Raw genomic sequence first — 20,705 nt, 5'->3', positions numbered from 1 at the left:
TGCAGGAAATCGACAGTCAGTCGGTCTTTCGACTGGAAATGAATAACCAGCTACATTTTCACACATTGAATAAGTGTCTCATTATGTCTACTTTTTGAAAAAATAAATAATATTTAAAATAAAGCAAAGCAAACGTTAGCCAACTTGCCAGGGCAACGCCCTGTCAGTAACGTTAACGTTAGATAGGCGTGCTAGCTATAGCTAGCTAACCGGTTTGGACCACAGAAATATTTACATGGTTTGACATACTGTACACCGATAACATGGAGCTGTTTCAAGCCAAAGACCATTATATTCTCCAGAGTGGCGACCATGCTCTTTGGTGTAGCCGAATAGATGGGACCATGATCGCCAGACCTGGTAGGCAAAATACATTTGTCATTTTTAAAATTCAGTTTCTCATAGCCATCAATTAGCTAGCTAACGTAACATCAGTATGCTCGGACATCAAACCCATAACTAAATGGCTCGCTATAATGACGTCAAGCCCATAGCATGAGCATTTCCTCTTGTCTTAGCTATGTCTTCATTATCCAAGCAAGTATTGTTTTACACGTTGACAATGACAACTATATAGGACGCTGTGGATCCAACAACAGCGCACCTTCCTAAAATTCGAGTGCCATTCCATTTTTGGTTGCAATAATTTAGCTATCTAAACAAACATCTTCATGTTAACTGCCAGTCCATTAAATGTGTATTACCATACTGTCATGTCCAGTGTGGCACTGCCCAGTTGACCTGATAGTGATATTTGGAATAAACAGACTGCGATGCTCGAGGGGCACAGTACAAATTATGTAGCAGGGTTCCATTCAAACAATGAGCCAGAAAACAGACTGTGACATTGCTCCATATGTTTCCATGTTTAATTGACTTTAAATTGTTTTGTATTGAACAAAACAGTTATTAGGTTTCATAATTCCTGCATTCTCCATCCATTTTTCTTCTTACATGAGCTTGCTTTATTGGATTCCTTTGGCTACATGGTTAACTGTTCATTTCCTGAAATGCCACTCAAGCATCTGTTGTGGTTCCTTATTTCCTTACACTGAATTCCACATATTTACAGACTAGTTACGGGCTCTCTGCTACACAACACACTACCTTGCGTGACTTGTTCTGCTTCTTGGGAGACGAGCATACTTAGGCCAGATTAATTGAGACAGATGGGTCCACCCCAAAGTACCAAATGTCATAATGATACCTGTCTCGAACAATGAGAAGATTTTAAATAGACAAGATAGCGGTGTACACATTGTTGGATTACTTAATGGAGAACAAATAATTAATTTAATAACAGAGCATTTTCTAAATTCAAATGCACCGCACCTTGTAAGTCCCAGTAATGGATACCAAAAATCTTTGGTTAAATCAAATGATCTGGTGTAACAATCTGTAGCTACCTTAGGCTAGATCGTTAGCTCTTGTGCTCCTGTCTGACCTGCACCCGTGTCTTGGCAAAACACCTCCCCCTTCTCTGTAACAGAGTGGCGAGCTAAGCCGGGACAATTCACAGCAAAGCCAGTAGCTGAGCCGATGAACCTTGCCTTTCTGTTGTAACCAAAAAGCTGTTGAGAGGGAGCAGCCACTGTATGGATGTAAATGACTACCTTGTGGGCTAGCTGAGGTCACACGGGTGTGCAGCCAGCCTGAACAGGTTTGGGTTGCACTGCTCTTCCATTATTTAATTGGAAAAGGGTTTCCATTCCTCATAGGACTTGTTGACACTAGCACAGATACGAATTTCCACAATATTTCACATTTCTGAACAAATCTATGGTTGAGTTTGTATCATGGACAAACAGAGAGATGTGTGTGTGTGTGTGTGTGTGTGTGTGTATAGGGGCAGCCCCTATTTTCCACCTCCCTGCCCGGGCTCCAGCGCTGAGGTCGGTACAGAGTTCTCTGGCTCCATGGAACAGGAAGAGTTATTGTCTCAGCTACCTAGATGTTCTCCAATCTCCACCCTCTTTGTTGCCCATTCATGACTCAACTCTTCAACTGCTTGACATACCCTTCACGTCTAGTTTTCTGTTATACCAAAGTTGTTTTAGTTATCAGCATCAGTTAGCTAGTTGTGATGTAGTAATTTGGCAGTGATGTAGTCATGCCTCAGTGCATCATGTTACTACACAATTTTTTAAGAATGAAAACTGACATAAGCTAGGTTTCCATCTACTTGTTGAATAAAAAAAGTGTAATGATGTCACATCCTGAAAGTTCCATGTGTTTTTTTTCTCATTCTAAACTCTATCGATGATGGGTTTGCCATAAAAAGTGTTGCCAGAAACATGGCTACTGTCTGTGACCCTCTGACCTGGTTTTTGTACCTCTGCTTCAGTCAAAGAAATTGTCATCATGTATTCTTTACATTCCTCAAACTCAACTCTGGACCACAAACCAGTTACACTGTGTTTTTTCATTATTCAAATCAAATCAAATCAAATCAAATTTATTTATATAGCCCTTCGTACATCAGCTGATATCTCAAAGTGCTGTACAGAAACCCAGCCTAAAACCCCAAACAGCAAGCAATGCAGGTGGAGAAGCACAGTGGCTAGGAAAAACTCCCTAGAAAGGCCAATACCTAGGAAGAAACCTAGAGAGGAACCAGGCTATGTGGGGTGGCCAGTCCTCTTCTGGCTGTGCCGGGTGGAGATTATAACAGAACATGGTCAAGATGTTCAATGTTCATAAATGACCAGCATGGTCGAATAATAATAAGGCAGAACAGTTGAAACTAGAGCAGCAGCACCTCTAATCGGGGACTGAATGGGACTCCAGGTGGGTGAAATTAATTATCAAGTAGAAAAGAAAACCAGCAGGCTCCGGACCTCGTAGGGTAAGAGTTGAATACTCCACCTCTACATGTATTCTTCCCAAGTGATAACACTTGTCTATTTGAACTGTGAGAAGAATCTCTTGATGTTTTAAGCACTGGACGCATTAAATACTTCTGAACTTGGCTGCTTGGTATCTAGATACTACTGTAATGTAATGCTTCATGATGATCCCTAACAGTATAATCAGAAACCCTCAGTCCAAACCTTGCATGGAATGTTTTTTTATTTTTTTTATTTCACCTTTATTTAACCAGGTAGGCTAGTTGAGAACAAGTTCTCATTTGCAACTGCGACCTGGCCAAGATAAAGCATAGCAGTGTGAGCATACAACAAAGAGTTACACATGGAGTAAACAATTAACAAGTCAATAACACAGTAGAAAACAAAGGGAGGGTCTATATACAATGTGTGCAAAAGGCATGAGGAGGTAGGCAAATAATTACAATTTTGCAGATTAACACTGGAGTGATAAATGATCAGATGGTCATGTACAGGTAGAGATATTGGTGTGCAGAAGAGCAGAAAAGTAAATAAATACAAACAGTATGGGGATGAGGTAGGTGAAAAGGATGGGCTATTTACCAATAGACTATGTACAGCTGCAGCGATCGGTTATGTGCAGCAAATGGTCCACAATGTAAATATTATTGGGATGGCATAAGACTGGCACAACCAGGGATAGCCTACAATCCATCAACTTGGTGCTCTGTTTGGAAAATAGGCTTATATGCATGTGCTGTTTATCATTAAATAACTTAATTGCTCTTAGTTTGTGGGGTGATTTTCTTAAATGTTTTTACTTTGTGTCCACTCCATAGGTCTTTATTTTCTCTGATTTGTCTCTTCTCTCTTTTTATTTCAGCAACAGACCTTCTGTTAGCTTGGAACCCAGTGTGCTTGGGCCTGGTTGAGGGTCTCATCGGGAAAATACAACTTCATACAGGTAAGTGAAATGGTGTAGGCCTTGTGCTACAAGTACTGGCTTATTGGCTGACTGGAGAGGTACCATCGATCTTCAAAACAGCTGCAGTCTTCCTTACTGAGAAACACAACCTTGACCAGGACATCCTATCCAACTACAGGCCCATCTCCAACCTCCCCTTCCTATCAAATGTACGGGGAAAAGTGTTTGCAACCAGCCTCAATCCCATCTATCATCTAATCAGTTGTAAAAGGGTTTCCAGTCTGGTTTCTGGCCTTTGCACAGCACCAAATAGGGATGGGCATGAGTACTCAAACAGACGTCAAAGCTCTATCTTTAACCAGAGATAACAAAAAAAATCTGTATTCGGAGGAATGCGCTTTGTGGCTGCTCAAATGGGAAAGTAAAACTTTCTCTTGACGACAACATTAATTTGCTTTGACTCTAGTGTTCCATTTGTACATATGATTTGCGGGGCACCACAAAAAAGAAGCCAAGCATCACAATGTTTATCTCCCTAAATTCCTTTTCCCCTCCTTGTCTCATTCACTCAATTGTGTTCTGACCGCTCCCTCCACACACGCAGTGTGCAAACAAAGTCCTGTTAAAAAGGTATCTCAATGATTGGATACACAAGCTAAATGACGACAGTTTATCACAAATTCAAAATGGACTGGTTGATTGAAGTAGGAAAATAAGTGTTCTAACAACCATCTGCAGTTTCAGAATAATTGCGTCCCGTCTATTTTCTGCTTAAGCTACTTTGCGAACTGATTTAGAATTAGTTACCCTAGGTCGCTGGTCATTTTAACTCTGGATTCTGCATTTCTCACACCGAAAAGGAAATAACTATCTTGCTGCGTTTTGTAAACGCAGATCTAAAATGCTTCTTATTGTAAATCCCGCTCAGCTTCAGTCAGTGTTTGCTCCAAATCATGACTGTAAAATATTTGTTTCAGTTGCACTTTTCCACTTGGATGAAATATATTTGCTCAGGTCATTGAATCACCAGATAGTGCTCTGACTTATGCGTAGGCTACTTTTCCCCCTGTACTTTCCTCCGGTAGCAAGTTAAAAGGCAAGATTAACTTAAAACAAAACATTAAGAAATGTAGCTAGCTACATTCTTTCTATGATCTACGTATGAAACAATATGATGGCAATGCTTAATTTTTGCAAAAAATACCTTGCTTTTTCATTGTAAGCTAATGTAGTTGTGTGGCTGCTAGCCAAATAGCTTTGCAAGTCTGTTAAACTATTTTCTGCCGGATGTATTGCACTTATGTACACTACAAGGTCAAAAGTATGTGGACACCTACCTGCTCGTTGAACATCCCATTCCAAAATCATGGGTTTTAATATGGAGTTCGTCCCACCTTTGCTGCTATAACAGCCTCCACTCTTCTGGGAAGGCTTTTCACTAGATGTTGGAACATTGCTGCGGGGACTTTCTTCCATTTAGCCACAAGAGCATTATTGAGGTCAGGCACTGCCTCGCAGTCATTGTTCCAATTCATCCCAAAGGTGTTCAATGGGTTTGAGGTCAGGCCTCTGAAGGCCAGTCAATTTCTTCCACACCGATCTCGACAAACCATTTCTTTATGGACCTCACTTTGTGCACAGGGGTATTGTCTTGCTGAAACAGGAAAGGGCCTTCCCCGAACTGTTGCTACAAAGTTGGAAGCACAGAATCGTCTAGAACATCAGGGTATGCTGTAGTGTTAAGATTTTCCTTCACTGTGTTAGGTTCTGAACAGAGTAAAAACTCTCTAACGGACGACTAGAAAAAGCTCAAACCAAGTTTTTATTCACCCCCTGGGTCATACAGCTGCAAAGACAAGGTATGATTACACAAGGATATATATTTATAACCTCCTACTAAGCAGGGTTAACTCCTTACACATCTAGACAGCCAATACATCTCTGTTGTTAGGCAGGAACTTCATTGGTTTCTCTCACTGATGTAGTCATGGCCCTGCCTGATGCTAGACCCTTCATAGGCGTGGAAGTGTATGCATTTGACATAAGACTAGTAGGATGGTCGTTGGGGTGGGTCCCTCTGGCCCCACCCCGGAGGTTTCTTCTCACTTCATCTGACTTGACCTCGAGCCAAAATCCTCCCTAGTTCCGCAGCTCGCCTGCCTTATCAGGAACTGAAACTAGACTGTTGCCCTTTGCCTCCCTCCTTAGGAACATTGATATTCAACAATAACATGTTTGAACAGAATATGAACTTTCTGCACTTCACCTCGTCTCACTCAGTAACTTTCCATACATCAAGTTCATATCCACCCTTCATTGACCCCAACATACTTTCCTTATACATGTAAAGTAATCAATAACTTCTAGTATGGTAACATGAACAAGTATATTTCAAGCTAGAATCCAACTGAAACTAAGGGGCCAGCCCGAACCTATGAAAAACCGCTCCAGACCATTTATTCCTTCTCCAACAAACTTTACAGTTGGCACAATGCATTCGGCCGGTAGCGTTTCCACTGTTCCAGAGTCCAATGGCAGTGAGCATTAAACCACACCAGCCGATGCTTAGCATTGTGCAACGATATCTTAGGCTTGTGTGCAGCTGCTCGGGCCATGGAAACCCATTTCAGGAAACTCCTGACGAACAGTTCTTGTGCTGATGTTGCTTCCAGAGGCAGTTTTGAACCTCCTAGGTGCCTGATTGCTATTATAGACTGGTTACCAAAATAAAAATTAATGTTTATTCATGCCTGTGCTATACGGTCTGATATACCACGGATTTCAGCCAATCCGCATTAAGGGCTCGAATCACAGAGTTTTATAAATATATTCATACTCTGGACTCCTACATTTCTGAACCTAATATTTCTTAATTCCATTCTTTTACTTTTTAGATGTGTCTATTGTTAGATATTCCTGCACTGTTGGAGCTAGGAACACGCGCATTTCCCTACACCCGCAACAACATTGCTAAATATGTGTATGCGACCAATAAAATGTTATTTCATTTTGATTTGACCTACGGGACATCAGAGGGCCAACCAACTTATTGGTAGAGAATGCCGTGATGAGTATTAAAACTGTCGCCCATAATAAAGCACAGTGCATTGATGATGAACTGCATCGAGCATCTTTAATGAAGTGGCAGCTGCATTCAAATCTCCATAGTCTAGGAACGACCTCGACTGAATAATCTGCTTTCTGCTATTTAGTGAGAGGCAGGACCTATTTCTATAGAAGAAGCCAGTTTTTAAAATGTTATTCTCAGCTTCTTAACTAACTCATTAATATGCTTTTTAAAAGATTCCCAGGTATTTGTAAGCAGGGACACTATCATGATTTTAAAAAATCCAGAAAATCACATTGTAGGATTTTTAATGAATTTATTTTCAAATTATGGTGGAAAATAAGTATTTGGTCACCTACAAACAAGCAATATTTCTGTCTCTCACAGACCTGTAACTTCTTCTTTAAGAGGCTCCTCTGTCCTCCACTCGTTACCTGTATTAATGGCACCTGTTTGAACTTGTTGTCAGTATAAAAGACACCTGTCCACAACCTCAAACAGTCACACTCCAAACTCCACTATGGCCAAGACCAAAGAGCTGTCAAAGGACACCAGAAACAAAATTGTAGACCTGCACCAGGCTGGGAAGACTGAATCTGCAATAGGTAAGCAGCTTGGTTTGAAGAAATCAACTGTGGGAGAAATTATTAGGAAATGGAAGACATACAAGACCACTGATAATCTCCCTCGATCTGGGGCTCCACGCAAGATCTCACCCCGTGGGGTCAAAATTATCACAAGAACGGTGAGCAAAAATCCCAGAACCACACGGGGGGACCTAGTGAATGACCTGCAGAGAGCTGGGACCAAAGTAACAAAGCCTACCATCAGTAACACACTACGCCGCCAGGGACTCAAATCCTGCAGTGCCAGACGTGTCCCCTTGCTTATGCCAGTACATGTCCAGGCCTGTCTGAAGTTTACTAGAGAGCATTTGGATGATCCAGAAGAAGATTGGGAGAATGTCATATGGTCAGATGAAACCAAAACAGAACTTTTTGGTAAAAATTTTACTCACCGTGTTTGGAGGACAAAGGATGCTGAGTTGCATCCAAAGAACACCATACCTACTGTGAAGCATGGGGGTGGAAACATCATGCTTTGGGGCTGTTTTTCTGCAAAGGGACCAGGTCGACTGATCCGTGTAAAGGAAAGAATGAATGGGGCCATGTATCGTGAGATCAGCAAAGGCATTGAAGATGAAATGTGGCTGGGTCTTTTAGCATGACAATGATCCCAAACACACCGCACGGGCAACGAAGGAGTGGCATCGTAAGAAGCATTTCAAGGTCCTGGAGAGGCCTAGCCAGTCTCCAGATCTCAACCCCATAGAAAATCTTTGGAGGGAGTTGAAAGTCCGTGTTGCCCAGCAACAGCCCCAAAACATGACTGCTCTAGAGGAGATCTGCATGGAGGAATGGGCCAAAATACCAGCAACAGTGTGTGAAAACCTTGTGAAGACTTACAGAAAACGTTTGACCTCTGTCATTGCCAACAAAGGGTATATAACAAAGTATTGAGAGAAACTTTTGTTATTGACCAAATACTTATTTTCCACCATAATTTGCAAATAAATTCATTAAAAAACCTACAATGTGATTTTTCCGGATTTTTTTCTTCTCATTTTGTCTGTCATAGTTGAAGTGTGCCTATGATGGAAATTACAGGCCTCTCATCTTTTTAAGTGGGAGAACTTGCACAATTGGTGGCTGACTAAATACTTTTTTGCCCCACTGTATGTTTAAATCATCAGAGTTATGTTTATGCGAGTCCAACATACAAGGTTTTACCTGCATTCAATACCAATTTGAGGTCAATAAAGTTTTTCTGCAACACAATGAAGGCAGATTGAAGTTAAGATAGAGCCTGATCAACCGTGGGTTCAATAGCATACACTACAGTATCATCGGCATACAAGTGCAGGACATTTTTTTTGACAGTCAGTATTGTTAATGTAAAAAGTACAGGACCTAGAATTGACCCCTGCATAACCTGATTTGACACCATCTGTAGATACACATTGAATTATGTCAAGTAATGTTTAAACCAGTTACATGCAGCCTTTAAGGACAGCCTCTGAATTAGCAGTGAGTGATCAACAGTATTAAAGGTCTTTGAAAGATGGTGTTATGTATTTCCAAAACTTTGGTTTACTTTAATGTAGCTGTAAGCTAGTTGTTGATAGCAACTGGTTAACTCATGTAGCGCTAATGTAACGTTAACAGGCTAGTTGGCTAGCAACCTTGCAAGTTACTTTATGAATTGATTGTTATAAATCATTTACTTGTACGTTGGCTGAAAATGCTATTGAGACCAGTAGTCATGAGTGCAAATGATTTGAAGTTATACATTTGAAGTTATTTCTGGAAAAACATTTTCCAATTGACTTCAGTTTTATGTAATAACTCAAAAAATAGGTAAGTGGGGTGTAACTTTGCATTGAGAATTTTAATGCGTATACTAAAGCAATTCCATATGTTACATGTGGTTCAGTTTATGCCACCTACCCTTTCTAAATACAATACAGGTAAACACAATTAACCAATGAAATGTCTTTGGGGAGGTAATGAGCAATTAGTCACACTTGTGAGGTGTGGCCAGAGGTCTGATACGTTGGGCTGCACCATCTCCTGTGCCTTTTTGTTTCTGTTGTGTTATTTGGTATGTTTTATATTCGCATGGTTTATTTGTGTTCTTGGGTCAAAACCATGACAGTACTGAAAATATGAACTGATGAAAACATGCCTTAATTGATTAAATGTTTTGTACCTGGTCCTTTGTGTTGGTCTCTAAAGCTATGTTCACACTGCAGGCCATAACGCTCAAATCAGTTTTTGAATACTGACTGTCCAAACAGTAAGTTACAAGTGACCAAATTGGATTTGTGTGTGTGTGTTCAGAAAGCAGTCATTTGCTGATATGGCTACGCTAGTTGTCATTGTAACGGCGGGTGTGTGTGCAGTGGTGTAGACTGATTTGTGGTGCTCATGCAGTTATGTAGCAAGCTAAGGTGACAATGCCTGCCATGGAAATGTCCAAGTTGCTTTGAATGTTCATAGTGTAAGAACACTTTTTAAACCCTCAAAGGATAACATGATCCAACTTTCAAAACAAGTCCTTTTTGGCTAGCTACAGCATTCATCAAGTTAGCTAGGTTGCTGTTTAGCTTTCTTGCACGTTCACTAATTTGTTTGTAAACAATTAACAAGATAGTTACCTACCACGTCTTGTCCAACTGTCTTTACACATCTATATGCACATAGTCTGGGTAGCCATTTGATTAGATGTTCAGGAGTCTTATGTCTTGGGGGTAGAAGCTGTTTAGAACCTTCTTGGACCTAGACTTGGCGCTCCGGTATAGCTTGCCGTCCGCGTAGCAGAGAGAACAGTCTATGACTAGGGTGGCTGGAGTCTTTGACAATTTTTAGGTCCTGGATGGCAGGAAGCTTGGCCCCAGTGATGTACTGGGCTATACGTACTAGAGGTCCGATTTTGCCTATTTATTTATTATTATTTATTTTATATATATATATTTAAAAAAATGCCACCTTTTCATTTAATCTTTATTTAACTAGGCAAGTCAGTTAACACATTTTTATTTTCAATGAAGGCCTAGGAACGGTGGGTTAACTGCCTTGTTAAGGGGCAGAACGACAGATTTTTACCTTGTCAGCTCAGGGATTCAAACTTGCAACCTTACAGTTAACTAGTCCAAAGCTCTAACCACCTGCCTCACGAGGAGCCCGCCTGTTACACGAATGCAGTAAGAAGCCAAGGTAAGTTGCTAGCTAGCATTAAACTTAATCAATCATAATCACTAGTTATAGCTACACATGGTTGATGATATTACTAGTTTATCTAGCGTGTCCTGCGTGGCATATAATCGATGCAGTGCGCATTCACGTGAAAGGACTGTCGTTGCTCCAACGTGTACCTAACCATAAACACCAATGCCTTTCTTAAAATCAATACACAGAAGTATATATTTAGTTACTAGAAATCCAGGTTAGCAGGTACTATTAACCAGGTGAAATTGTCACTTTTTAAAAACCTTTATTTAACTAGGCAAGTCAGTTTAGAACATTCTTATTTTCAATGACAGCCGTGCAGTCATGAGTGAACAGGGAGTACAGGATGGGACTGAGCACGCACCCCTGAGGGGCTCCCGTGTTGAGGATCAGCGTGCCGGATGTGTTGTTACCTACCCTTACCACCTGGGGGCGGCCCGTCAAGAAGTCCTCGATCCAGTTGCAGAGGGAGGTGTTTAGTCCCCGGGTTCTTAGCTTAGTGATGAGCTTTGAGGTCACTATGGTGTTGAAAGCAGAGCTGTATTCCATGAATAATACATTGGTTATACAAGAGAAGAGCATGTATATACCTCTGATTCTAACGAATCAATTGAATTTGAATGCTTAGCCAGATGCTGTGTTTCACCACAGACAGACGGTGAGAGAGAGAAAAGGTGAATAAGTCACTAGACTTGGGTGGTTTATATACCATATACGGCCATTTTGAAATGGCCCTGGGAGGGTTTTTCCAATATCATGTTAATATTAGCTACATTAAGTAAATACCTTCAGTCAACTTGTGCAATATGTTAGGCGATCCGCTTCATTTCACCTGTTCCATTATTTTATATTGTGAAGCTCACTGTAGTTCCCCAGAACATTTGAGCCAGTCACTTGTTTGTTTGTTTGTAAATAGCACAACAGGAGAAAGCGAGAGCAGGTTGAGTTCAGCTGTGTATTGACTGAGGTCACGTTTTATATTGAAGTGTATTCAAGTCTTTTCTTCAATAGAGTGATCAGGGACAGGCACGTGCAACTACACTCAATTAGTAGTTGGTAGCATTGTCTTTTAAATTGTTTAACTTGGGTCAAATGTTTTGGGTAGCCTTCCACAAGCTTCCTACAATAAGTTGGGTGAGTTTTGACCCATTCCTCCTGAAAGAGCTGATGTATCTGAGTCAGGTTTAAAGGCCTCCTTGCTCGTACATGCTTTTTCAGTTCTGCCCACACATTTTCTATAGGATTGAGGTCAGGGCTTTGTGATGGCCACTCCAATACCTTGACTTTGTTGTCCTTAAGCCATTTTGCCACAACTTTGGAAGTATGCTTGGGGTCATTTTCCATTTGAAGGACCCATTTGCGACCAAGCTTTAACTTCCTGACGGATGTCTTGAGATGTTGCATCAATATATCCACATAATTGTCCTACCTCATGATGCCATCTATTTTGTGAAGTGCACCAGTCCCTCCTGCAGCAAAGCACCCCCACAAGATTATGCTGCCACCGCCGTGCTTCATGGTTGGGATGGGTTCTTTTGGCTTGCAAGTCTCCCCCTTTTCCCTACAAACATAACGATGGTCATTATGGCCAAACAATTCTATTTTTGTTTTATCAGACCAGAGGACATTTCGCCAAAAAGTACGATCTTTGTCCCCATGTGCAGTTGTAAACTGTAGTCTGGCTTTTTTTATGGCAGTTTTGGAGCAGTGGCTTCTTCCTTACTGAGCAGCCTTTCAGGTTATGTTGATAAAGGACTTGTTTTACTGTGGGTATAGATACTTTTGTACCCGTTTCCTCCAGCATCTTCACAAGGTCCTTTGCTGTTGTTCTGGGATTGATTTGCACTTTTCGCATTCAAAGTACGTTCATCTCTAGGATACAGAACGCATCTCCTTCCTGAGCGGTATGATGGCTGCGTGGTTCCATGGTGTTTGTACTTGCGTACTATTGTTTGTACAGATGAACGTGGTACCTTCAGACATTTGGAAATTGCTCCCAAGGATGAACCAGACTTGTGATTAAAAAAAAACACAATTCTGCGGTCTTAGCTGATTTCTTTTGATTTTCCCATCACGTCAAGCAGAGGCAAATTAGTTTGAAGGTAGGCCTTTAAATACATCCTCAGGTACACCTCCAATTGATTCAAATGATGTCAATTAGCCTATCAGAAGCTTCTAAAGCCATGACATTTTCTGGAATTTTCCAAGCTGTTTAAAGGCACAGTGAACTTAGTGTATATAAACTTCTGACCCAATTGTGATACAGTGAATTATAAGTGAAATAATCTGTCTAAACAATTGTTGGAAAACTTACCTGTGTCATGCACAAAGTAGATGTCCTAACCAACTTTTCAAAACTATAGTTTGTTAACAATAAATTTGTGGAGTGGTTGAAAAATGAGCTTTAATGACTCCAACCTATGTGTATGTAAACTTCCGACTTCATCTGATGTATTAATTTGTAGATGGCCATCACCCATTTCGTATGCTATGAATTACGATTCGTATTGTATGTTATGAATTTGCATGACGAATAATATGTTAAATTCTAGCTTGGTGACTAACGTTAGCTAGCTCGTTTAATGTTAACTCCTTGCCTAGCTATGTTTAAGGTTATGTTTAGGGGAATGGTTAGCTAACATACTAAGTAGTTGCAAAGTAGCTAAAAAGTAGTAAGTAGTTCAAAAGTTGCTAAAGGTGTCCGTGATGAGATTCAAACTCGCAACCTTTGGGTTGCTAGACGTTCGCATTATACGCCCATCCATCCATCCCGACTTTAGTTTTTGCCTTAACTAACCATCTGTCTTATGTAACCATACGAGTGTCTCGGATTTATATGCAGAATAATATGAAATGCTCTGAGACCAGGTTGAAACGATGCATGGCCATCATATTTCTAATGTTTATCACAGAAAGAATGTAGCTCCATTTCCTAATTTTTTGTTTGAAGTTAATCTTTCATTTTACCTAGAGAGAAGTAGGCTGGCTACACTGAGAAAAGCACAGGAGAAGTAGCTACACATTAGTCAGAGCACTGTCTGCTGATAAAATATTTGTTATCTTTTTTTTTTGCTTGAAAAACACTGAATTCTGTGTTAATGCAACACCCAAGTTTCACTTGCTAGTTATCTAAGTGGCTCAGTTAATGACGTGGCATCATATTGTGTTAGCTTTCTGCCATGTTTGAAAAGTCAACTCATCCAAAGGGCTTTATCTGTACAGTTGCCACTGCTAACTTCATTTTCTTGTTTTTTTCTCCTCTCCATACTCTGCCTGTTTGCTACTCCCCCATGTTCTTTGAGCAGGCCCGTTGCCCTAGCGACTTCACACAGACACAGCCTGTACATACACATGCTGCTACAGAGCCAGTACTGTTTTTCCATCAGATAAGCATGCCTCAACTTAATTATTTTGCACAATGTCTCTCGTTCACATTCGCTTGTAAATGTCCAAACTCGCCAAAATTGATATTAGGTAGCTCCTACCTATATATGTGTAACTTTATGATTTGGATTGCCTGTCATTGCAATTCGTTTATTGTAGTTTACGCTCGTTAGCATATTTAGCTAGCAACCTCCATGGAATTTCGCCATAACTTGTGCTATAATAATGGTAATAAATGCCAAGTGGGCTGTTTTTTGGGGGGGGGGAATTTGGCGCACCCTTGGATACTAAACCGGTAATACTGTAAATTCCTGTGAGAGGATGATATGACAATATGAAAGTCTGGATACCGCCCAACCCTAGAAGTCAAACCTTATGGAATGTGTGGAATTCTGTGCCTGTGATGATGTCCCCCTTACCCCTTCTTCTTGGTAGATCTTCCTCTGGGTCTCATACTGATCCGCCAAAAAGCGCTGGTTGGCCAGATGCCAGGTGACCACAAAGTCTACAAGATCACCAAGATAGCTGTCATTCCTCTGTCTGAGGAAGAGCCACTGGATCTAGAGCTGGAGGTGAGAGATTGTCTGCGAGGCATGTTTTATCTTTGAGGTTAATGGAGCTCTGAGCATTCAAGCAGTACTGTGACGTTAAGTGTGAAAATGCAGCGGTAATCACTTTAAAGTAGCCACTGATGTGCTATTGTCTCCTTTTTTAAAGCTGCAATATGGAGCTTTTTTGGCGACCCGACCAAATTCATATCGAAATGTCTTACAGAGCTGTCATTCTCATTGAATGAAACAGTAGATATGCTCTATGTGCTCTATTTCTATGCTTCCTGTTCTTAAGTTTCGTTTTTATGGCTTTTACCTTTGGTTATGTACACCAGCTTCAAACAGCTGAAAATACAATAGATGGTACAATGCTTCTCTACACTATACTTTCTTGTTTTGTCACAAACTAAAATTAGTCAAACTATTAGAATTTTAGCAACCAGGAAATGCGTAGAGATTTCTGCATAGTGCATCTTTCTTTAATCTAGGATGCAGCCATGATGAGATGAAAACCATAGCTTGCCGCTATAATCTAGGCTACCCTTAGTGTTTTTAAATTTTATGATTTCATTTCAATGTTTCTAGTAAGTATCTCAATTGCCCTGTTTTGATTGACACCTTGATGAGTCCAATTAATCACCTTGTAAGATGAACATCCAAGGTACACTACATTAGTGTTATTTTTCTGCATTGCCAATGTTAATCAGAATTGTTTAATTAGAAACCAAAGTAATGTGATTTTGCTAAATGATCTCAGAGAAATCGGGATTTTGCTTAGATGCCAGTCTTACAGGTGAGCCATGATGATGATACAGATGATACTGATCATGAGAAAGTAAGTGAAACATTTCCAGTAAACAGGATGTGTTGGATAATCATGTCTCTGGTATGTTTCTAGAACCTAGCCCTACATACTGTCCATACCACAGAATTATTATTCCATCCCGTCTAGGAATTCAGTAGCCCTGTGAAGTTGTTTTAGAGTTTTCTGAACCACTTGTTTTGGATGTTTTTGACTGTTGGTAGGGAGTAGCTTTGAATTGATGTAATTAGCTAGCAATCACATTGAGACTGAACCAATTAACTCAAAGACACCATAGTGATTAGCTGTCAATCAACCTCGTAGACATTTCTACCAGTATGATCCCAATTGTCTGTCATTCCCTGTAAATATATTTGGAAAACTTTAATCATTAACTAAATTATGAGGAAGTCTTATAGAGTTGGAGTCAATTCAGAATGCTTTGGTATACTCAATTAGCCTAAGCTGATCTGAATTAAGGGTCATTTTTAAATGTTTAATTGAACATTTATTTAAATAGGCAAGTCAGTTAAGAACAATTTTATTCAAATTCTGCCTTCAGATGGGTTGGAAAAGTGAGCGTATTTCTCAGAGTTAATTTTTTAATTCCTCTTACACATCACTACAGGGGATGATGACGCTGGTATGTTAGCAATGTACAATTTTGATAGAAAGTGGAAAAGAAAGTCTGTCCTTTTTTCTTTTTAGCTTTGTAAGAAGCATCACTTTGGGATCGACAAGCCAGAGAAGCTTGCACCGTCTCCAGATGAGTCGAAGTACCTGATGAAAACTCTGAGTCAGATCAAGTCCAATGTTGGGGCTCCCACTAAGAAAAAGGTTATAGAATTTGTAGTTCTGTGCTCAGATATCCCATGTATTATCATCTTACATGCCTCTTGTACATTTTTTAAATTGGTACATTTGCTTTTATTATTATAATATTTTTCATTTATAGTTTATTTGTTAGTTATTTTTCTATATTATTTTGACAATTTAATACCATCCCTGTCCATGTCCACCACCAAGTATTCCCCTGCCTTTCAGGTCAAGGAAAACAAAGAGAAGGAACGTCTCGAGAGGCGGCTGCTCGACGAGCTGTACAAGATATTCATGGACTCCGATTCCTTCTACTACAGCATGACTTATGACCTCACCAACACTGTGCAGCGGCAGGGAGACACAGAAAAGTCCAACTTACCCCAATGGAAACAGGTAAGTGGTTATTACTACAGTCAAAGCACACAGGTCGCATTTGCTAAATCAGATTGCTGGTCACTTTTGGCCTGGGGTTCGCCGGTTTGAGATGCCTGGTTTAAGTACAGTAGTATTTTACCACACATTTCCTGTCTTTTAAGATAAGTTTAACCAAGCTTAAATAATTAAAATAAAGTAATTGTGTTTGACTGATAAGTTATTTTCCTCTTCAAGGTGGATGACAGATTCTTCTGGAACAAACACATGGTCCAGGAGCTAATTGATCTGCAGGTAAGTATTTCAAGACTGGTTTGACAGGAATGGATAGACTAGGTATTAATTTGTGAATTGTCAGATACAGTGCATTCGGAAAGTATTCATACCCCTTATCTTTTTACACATTTTGTTACATTACAGCCTTATTAAAATAAAAAAATCCCCAAAGCAGGACTAGCTTCGGGATAACAACCCATAATGACAAAGCGAAAACAGGTTTTTAGAAATGTTGGCAAAGGTATATATATTTTTAAACAGAAATACCTTAGTTACATAAGTATTCAGACCCTTTGCTATGAGACTTGAAATTGAGCTCAGGTGCATCCTGTTCCCATTAATCATCCTTGATGTTTCTACAACTTGATTGGAGTCCACCTGTGGTAAATTTAATTGATTGGACATGATTTGGAATGGCACATACCTGTCCATATAAGGTCCCACAGTTGACAGTGCATGTCAGAGCAAAAACCAAACCACGAGGTAAAGGAATTGTCCATAGAGCTCCGAGACAGGATAGTTTCGAGGTACAGATCTGAAGGGTACCAAATAATGTCTGCAGCATTGAAGGTCCCCAAGAACACAGTGGCCTCCACTATTCTTAAACGGAAGAAGTTTGACTCTTAGAGCAGTCCGCCCGGCCAAACTGAGCAACCGGGGGAGAAGGGCCTTGGTAAGAGAGATGACCAAGAACCCGATGGCCAATGTGACAGAGCTCCAGAGATACCCTGGGGAGACCCTACCATCTTTGCAGCACTCCACAAATCAGGCCTTTATAGTAGAGTGGCCCAACGGAAACAACTCCTCAGTAAAAGGCACATGAAAACCCGCTTGGGGTTTGCCAAAAGGCAACTAAAGGACACTCAGACCATAAGAAACAAGATGTTCTGGTCTGATGAAACCAAGATTGAACTCTTTGGCCTGAATGCCAAGAGGCACGTCTGGAGGAAACCAGGCGCCGCTCATCACCTGGCCAATACCATCCCTACTGTGAAGCGTGGTGGCAGCATCATGCTGTGGGCATGTTTTTCAGCGGCAGGGACTTTGATACTAGTCAGGATCAAGGGAAAGATGAACGGAGCAAAGTACAGAGAGATCCTTGATGAAAACCTGCTCCAGGGTGCTCAGGACCTCAGACAAAGTTTCACGTTCCAACAGGACAACGATCCTAAGCACACAGCCAAGGCAATGAAGGAGTGGCTTCGGGACAAGTCTCTGAATGTCCTTGACTGGCCCAGCCAGAGCCCGGACTTGAACCCGATCGATGGAACATCTCTAGCGAGACCTGAAAATAGCTGTGCAGCGAAGCTCCACATCCAATCTGACAGAGCTTGAGAGGATCTGCAGAGAAGAATGGGAGAAACTCCCGAAATATAGGTGTGCCAAGCTTGTAGTGTCATACCCAAGACTCTAGTCTGTAATCGCTGCTTAAGGTGCTTCAACAAAGTACAAAGTGAGGGCAATAAAATAAAATAAATCAGTTTCAGAGTAAGGCTGTAACGTCACAAAATTCTGAAAAAGTCAAGGGATCTGAATACTTTCCGAAGGATCTGTATAAGAGTACAGACGGTCATGGTGCACTGGTGTGACACTGAACGCTTCTGCAGAACCCTATCTGAACAATAGGGAAATGTTCTAGCAAGGAAACACTTAGTGGCAGTTATTATTGGAGTGATTTGAACGGATAGCAATCATACTCCTTTTAATCGATGTTAAATATACAGTACCAGCCAAAGGTTTGGACACACCTACTTATTTAAGGTTTTTCTTTATTTTTCCTTTTTCTTTTTTTCTTCTACTATTTTCTAGAATAATAATGAAGACATCAAAACTATGAAATAACACATGGAATCATATTGTAACCCAAAAAGTGTTAAACAAATCAAAATATGTTTTAGATTCTTCAAAGTAGCCACCCTTTGCCTTGATTACAGCTTTGCACACTCTTGGCATTCTCTCAACCAGCTTCATGAGGAATGATTTTCCAACAGTCTTGAATGAGTTTCCACATATGCTGAGCATGTGGCTGCTTTTCCTTCACTCTGCGGTCCAACTCAACCCAAACCATCTGTTGGGTTGACGTCGGGTGATTGTGGAGGCCAGGTCATCTGATGCAGCACTCATCACTATCCTTGGTCAAATAGCCCTTACACAGCCTGAAGGTGTGTTTTGGGTCATTGTCCTGTTGAAAAACAAATGATAGTCCCACTAAGCGCAAATGAGATGGGATGGTGTATAGCTGCAGAATGCTGTGGTATCCATGCTGGTTAAGTGTGCCTTGAATTCTAAATAAATCCCAGACCGTGTTACCAGCAAAAAAGCACCATCACTCCTTCTCCATGCGTCACGGTGTGAACCACACATGCGGAGGTCCTCTTCACCTACTCTGCGTATCACAAAGACACAATGGTTGAAACCGAAAGTCTCAAATTTGGAATCAGACCAAAGGACAGAATACTTGGCCCAAGCAATTCTCTTCTTCTTATTGGTGTCCTTTAGTAGTGGTTTCTTTGCAGCAATTTGACAATGAAAGCCTGATTCATGCAGTGTCCTCTGAACAGTTGATGTTGAGATGTGTCTATTACTTGAACTCTGAATCATTTATTTGGGCTGCAATCTGAGGTGCAGTTAACTCTAATGAACTTGATGGACTGTCATTTCTCTTTGCTTATTTGAGCTGATCTTGCCATTATATGGACTTCGTCTTTTACCAAATAGGGCTATCTTCTGTAAACCACCCCTACCTTGTCAGAACACAACTGATTGGCTCAAACACATTAAGGAAAGAAATTCCACAAATTAACTTTTAACAAGGCACACCAGTTAATTGAAATGCATTCCATACCATTCCATGAAGCTGGTTGAGATAATTACAAGTGTTCAAAGCTGTCATCAAGGCAAAGGGTGACTACTTTGAAGAATCTCAAATATAAAATATATTTTAATATGTGTAACACTTATTTTGTGGTTACTACATGATTCCATATGTGTTATTTCATAGTTTTGATGTCTCCACTATTATTCTACAATGTAGAAAATAGTAAAAATAAAGAAAAAACCTTGAATGAGTAGGTGTGTCAACTTTTGACTGGTACTGTATACTGAACTACTGCATTCCATCTTTATACATCTCAAGTTAGCATCACTGTACAGAGTTGTAACTTTTCTTGTTGTGTTGCAGGTTCCAGAGGTGGACTTCTGGGTGACACCCATCATTCAGGGCTTTGTGCAGGTGCAGGAGCTGGTAGTGAATTACAACGAGAGCCCAGAGGAGGAGAAGAGCAGCCCCGATACGCCGCTCCAGGAGCTCACCTGCGTGGACGACATCCACCCGCGCTTCACCGTGGCCCTCATCTCCCGCCGCAGTCGCCACCGTGCAGGTACAGTGCAGAGGTCAGAGGTCATGGACACCCAGGCCAAATTGCTAGGGTCTATTTGCAACACTTTGATTAAGTCATAGTTAAATTCTGATCATTATTGGAGGGTGAATTTAATGATCATAGTTTTCTTCTCCCCAAAGGGATGCGGTACAAACGCAGAGGGGTAGACACAGATGGACACGTGGCTAACTTTGTGGAGACAGAGCAGCTGATACACGTGCACAACCACTCACTGTCCTTTGTGCAGAGCCGCGGTTCGGTGCCTGTCTTCTGGAGCCAAGCAGGCTACCGCTACAACCCCAGGCCTCGGCTGGAGAAAGGTCAGTGGGATATTTACAATCCAAAATACTGCCTTGGGAATAATGGGTGCATTTGTTTAAGCATGTCCAGTGCCCTGGGTGGGCCGAAATGTATTTTTATGACTAATGCAATGGGCTTAAATATGAATACTCCACCCACCCAGGACACTGGGCAAGCTAAAATGAATACGACCCCATCATATACTTTTTCCCGTTA

At 40.8% G+C, this 20,705-nt stretch overlaps 1 protein-coding gene across 2 annotated transcripts in view; it reads left to right on the top strand.

Annotated features, from left to right (window-relative positions):
* The window catches only part of LOC109899582 (phosphatidylinositide phosphatase SAC2-like), a 38,985-nt gene continuing 18,280 nt past the window's right edge, over positions 1-20,705 (top strand). Inside the window, exons 1-8 of one of the 2 annotated variants that reach the window (XM_020494937.2) lie at positions 1-360; positions 3,709-3,789; positions 14,425-14,561; positions 16,051-16,179; positions 16,387-16,554; positions 16,771-16,827; positions 19,991-20,189; positions 20,330-20,509. In XM_020494937.2, coding sequence (XP_020350526.1) covers positions 264-360; positions 3,709-3,789; positions 14,425-14,561; positions 16,051-16,179; positions 16,387-16,554; positions 16,771-16,827; positions 19,991-20,189; positions 20,330-20,509 — 1,048 coding nt within the window. In that variant the 5' untranslated portion in view covers positions 1-263. Of the gene's footprint in view, positions 361-3,708; positions 3,790-13,910; positions 14,562-16,050; positions 16,180-16,386; positions 16,555-16,770; positions 16,828-19,990; positions 20,190-20,329; positions 20,510-20,705 lie in introns of both variants that reach the window. The other variant, XM_020494938.2, reaches the window with a different exon arrangement.

The sequence above is a fragment of the Oncorhynchus kisutch genome, linkage group LG11, assembly GCF_002021735.2.
Source record: "Oncorhynchus kisutch isolate 150728-3 linkage group LG11, Okis_V2, whole genome shotgun sequence".
NCBI classification, from domain to species: domain Eukaryota; kingdom Metazoa; phylum Chordata; class Actinopteri; order Salmoniformes; family Salmonidae; genus Oncorhynchus; species Oncorhynchus kisutch.
Note: the sequence above shows the minus strand (reverse complement) of the source record. Positions and strands in the feature narration are given on the sequence as shown.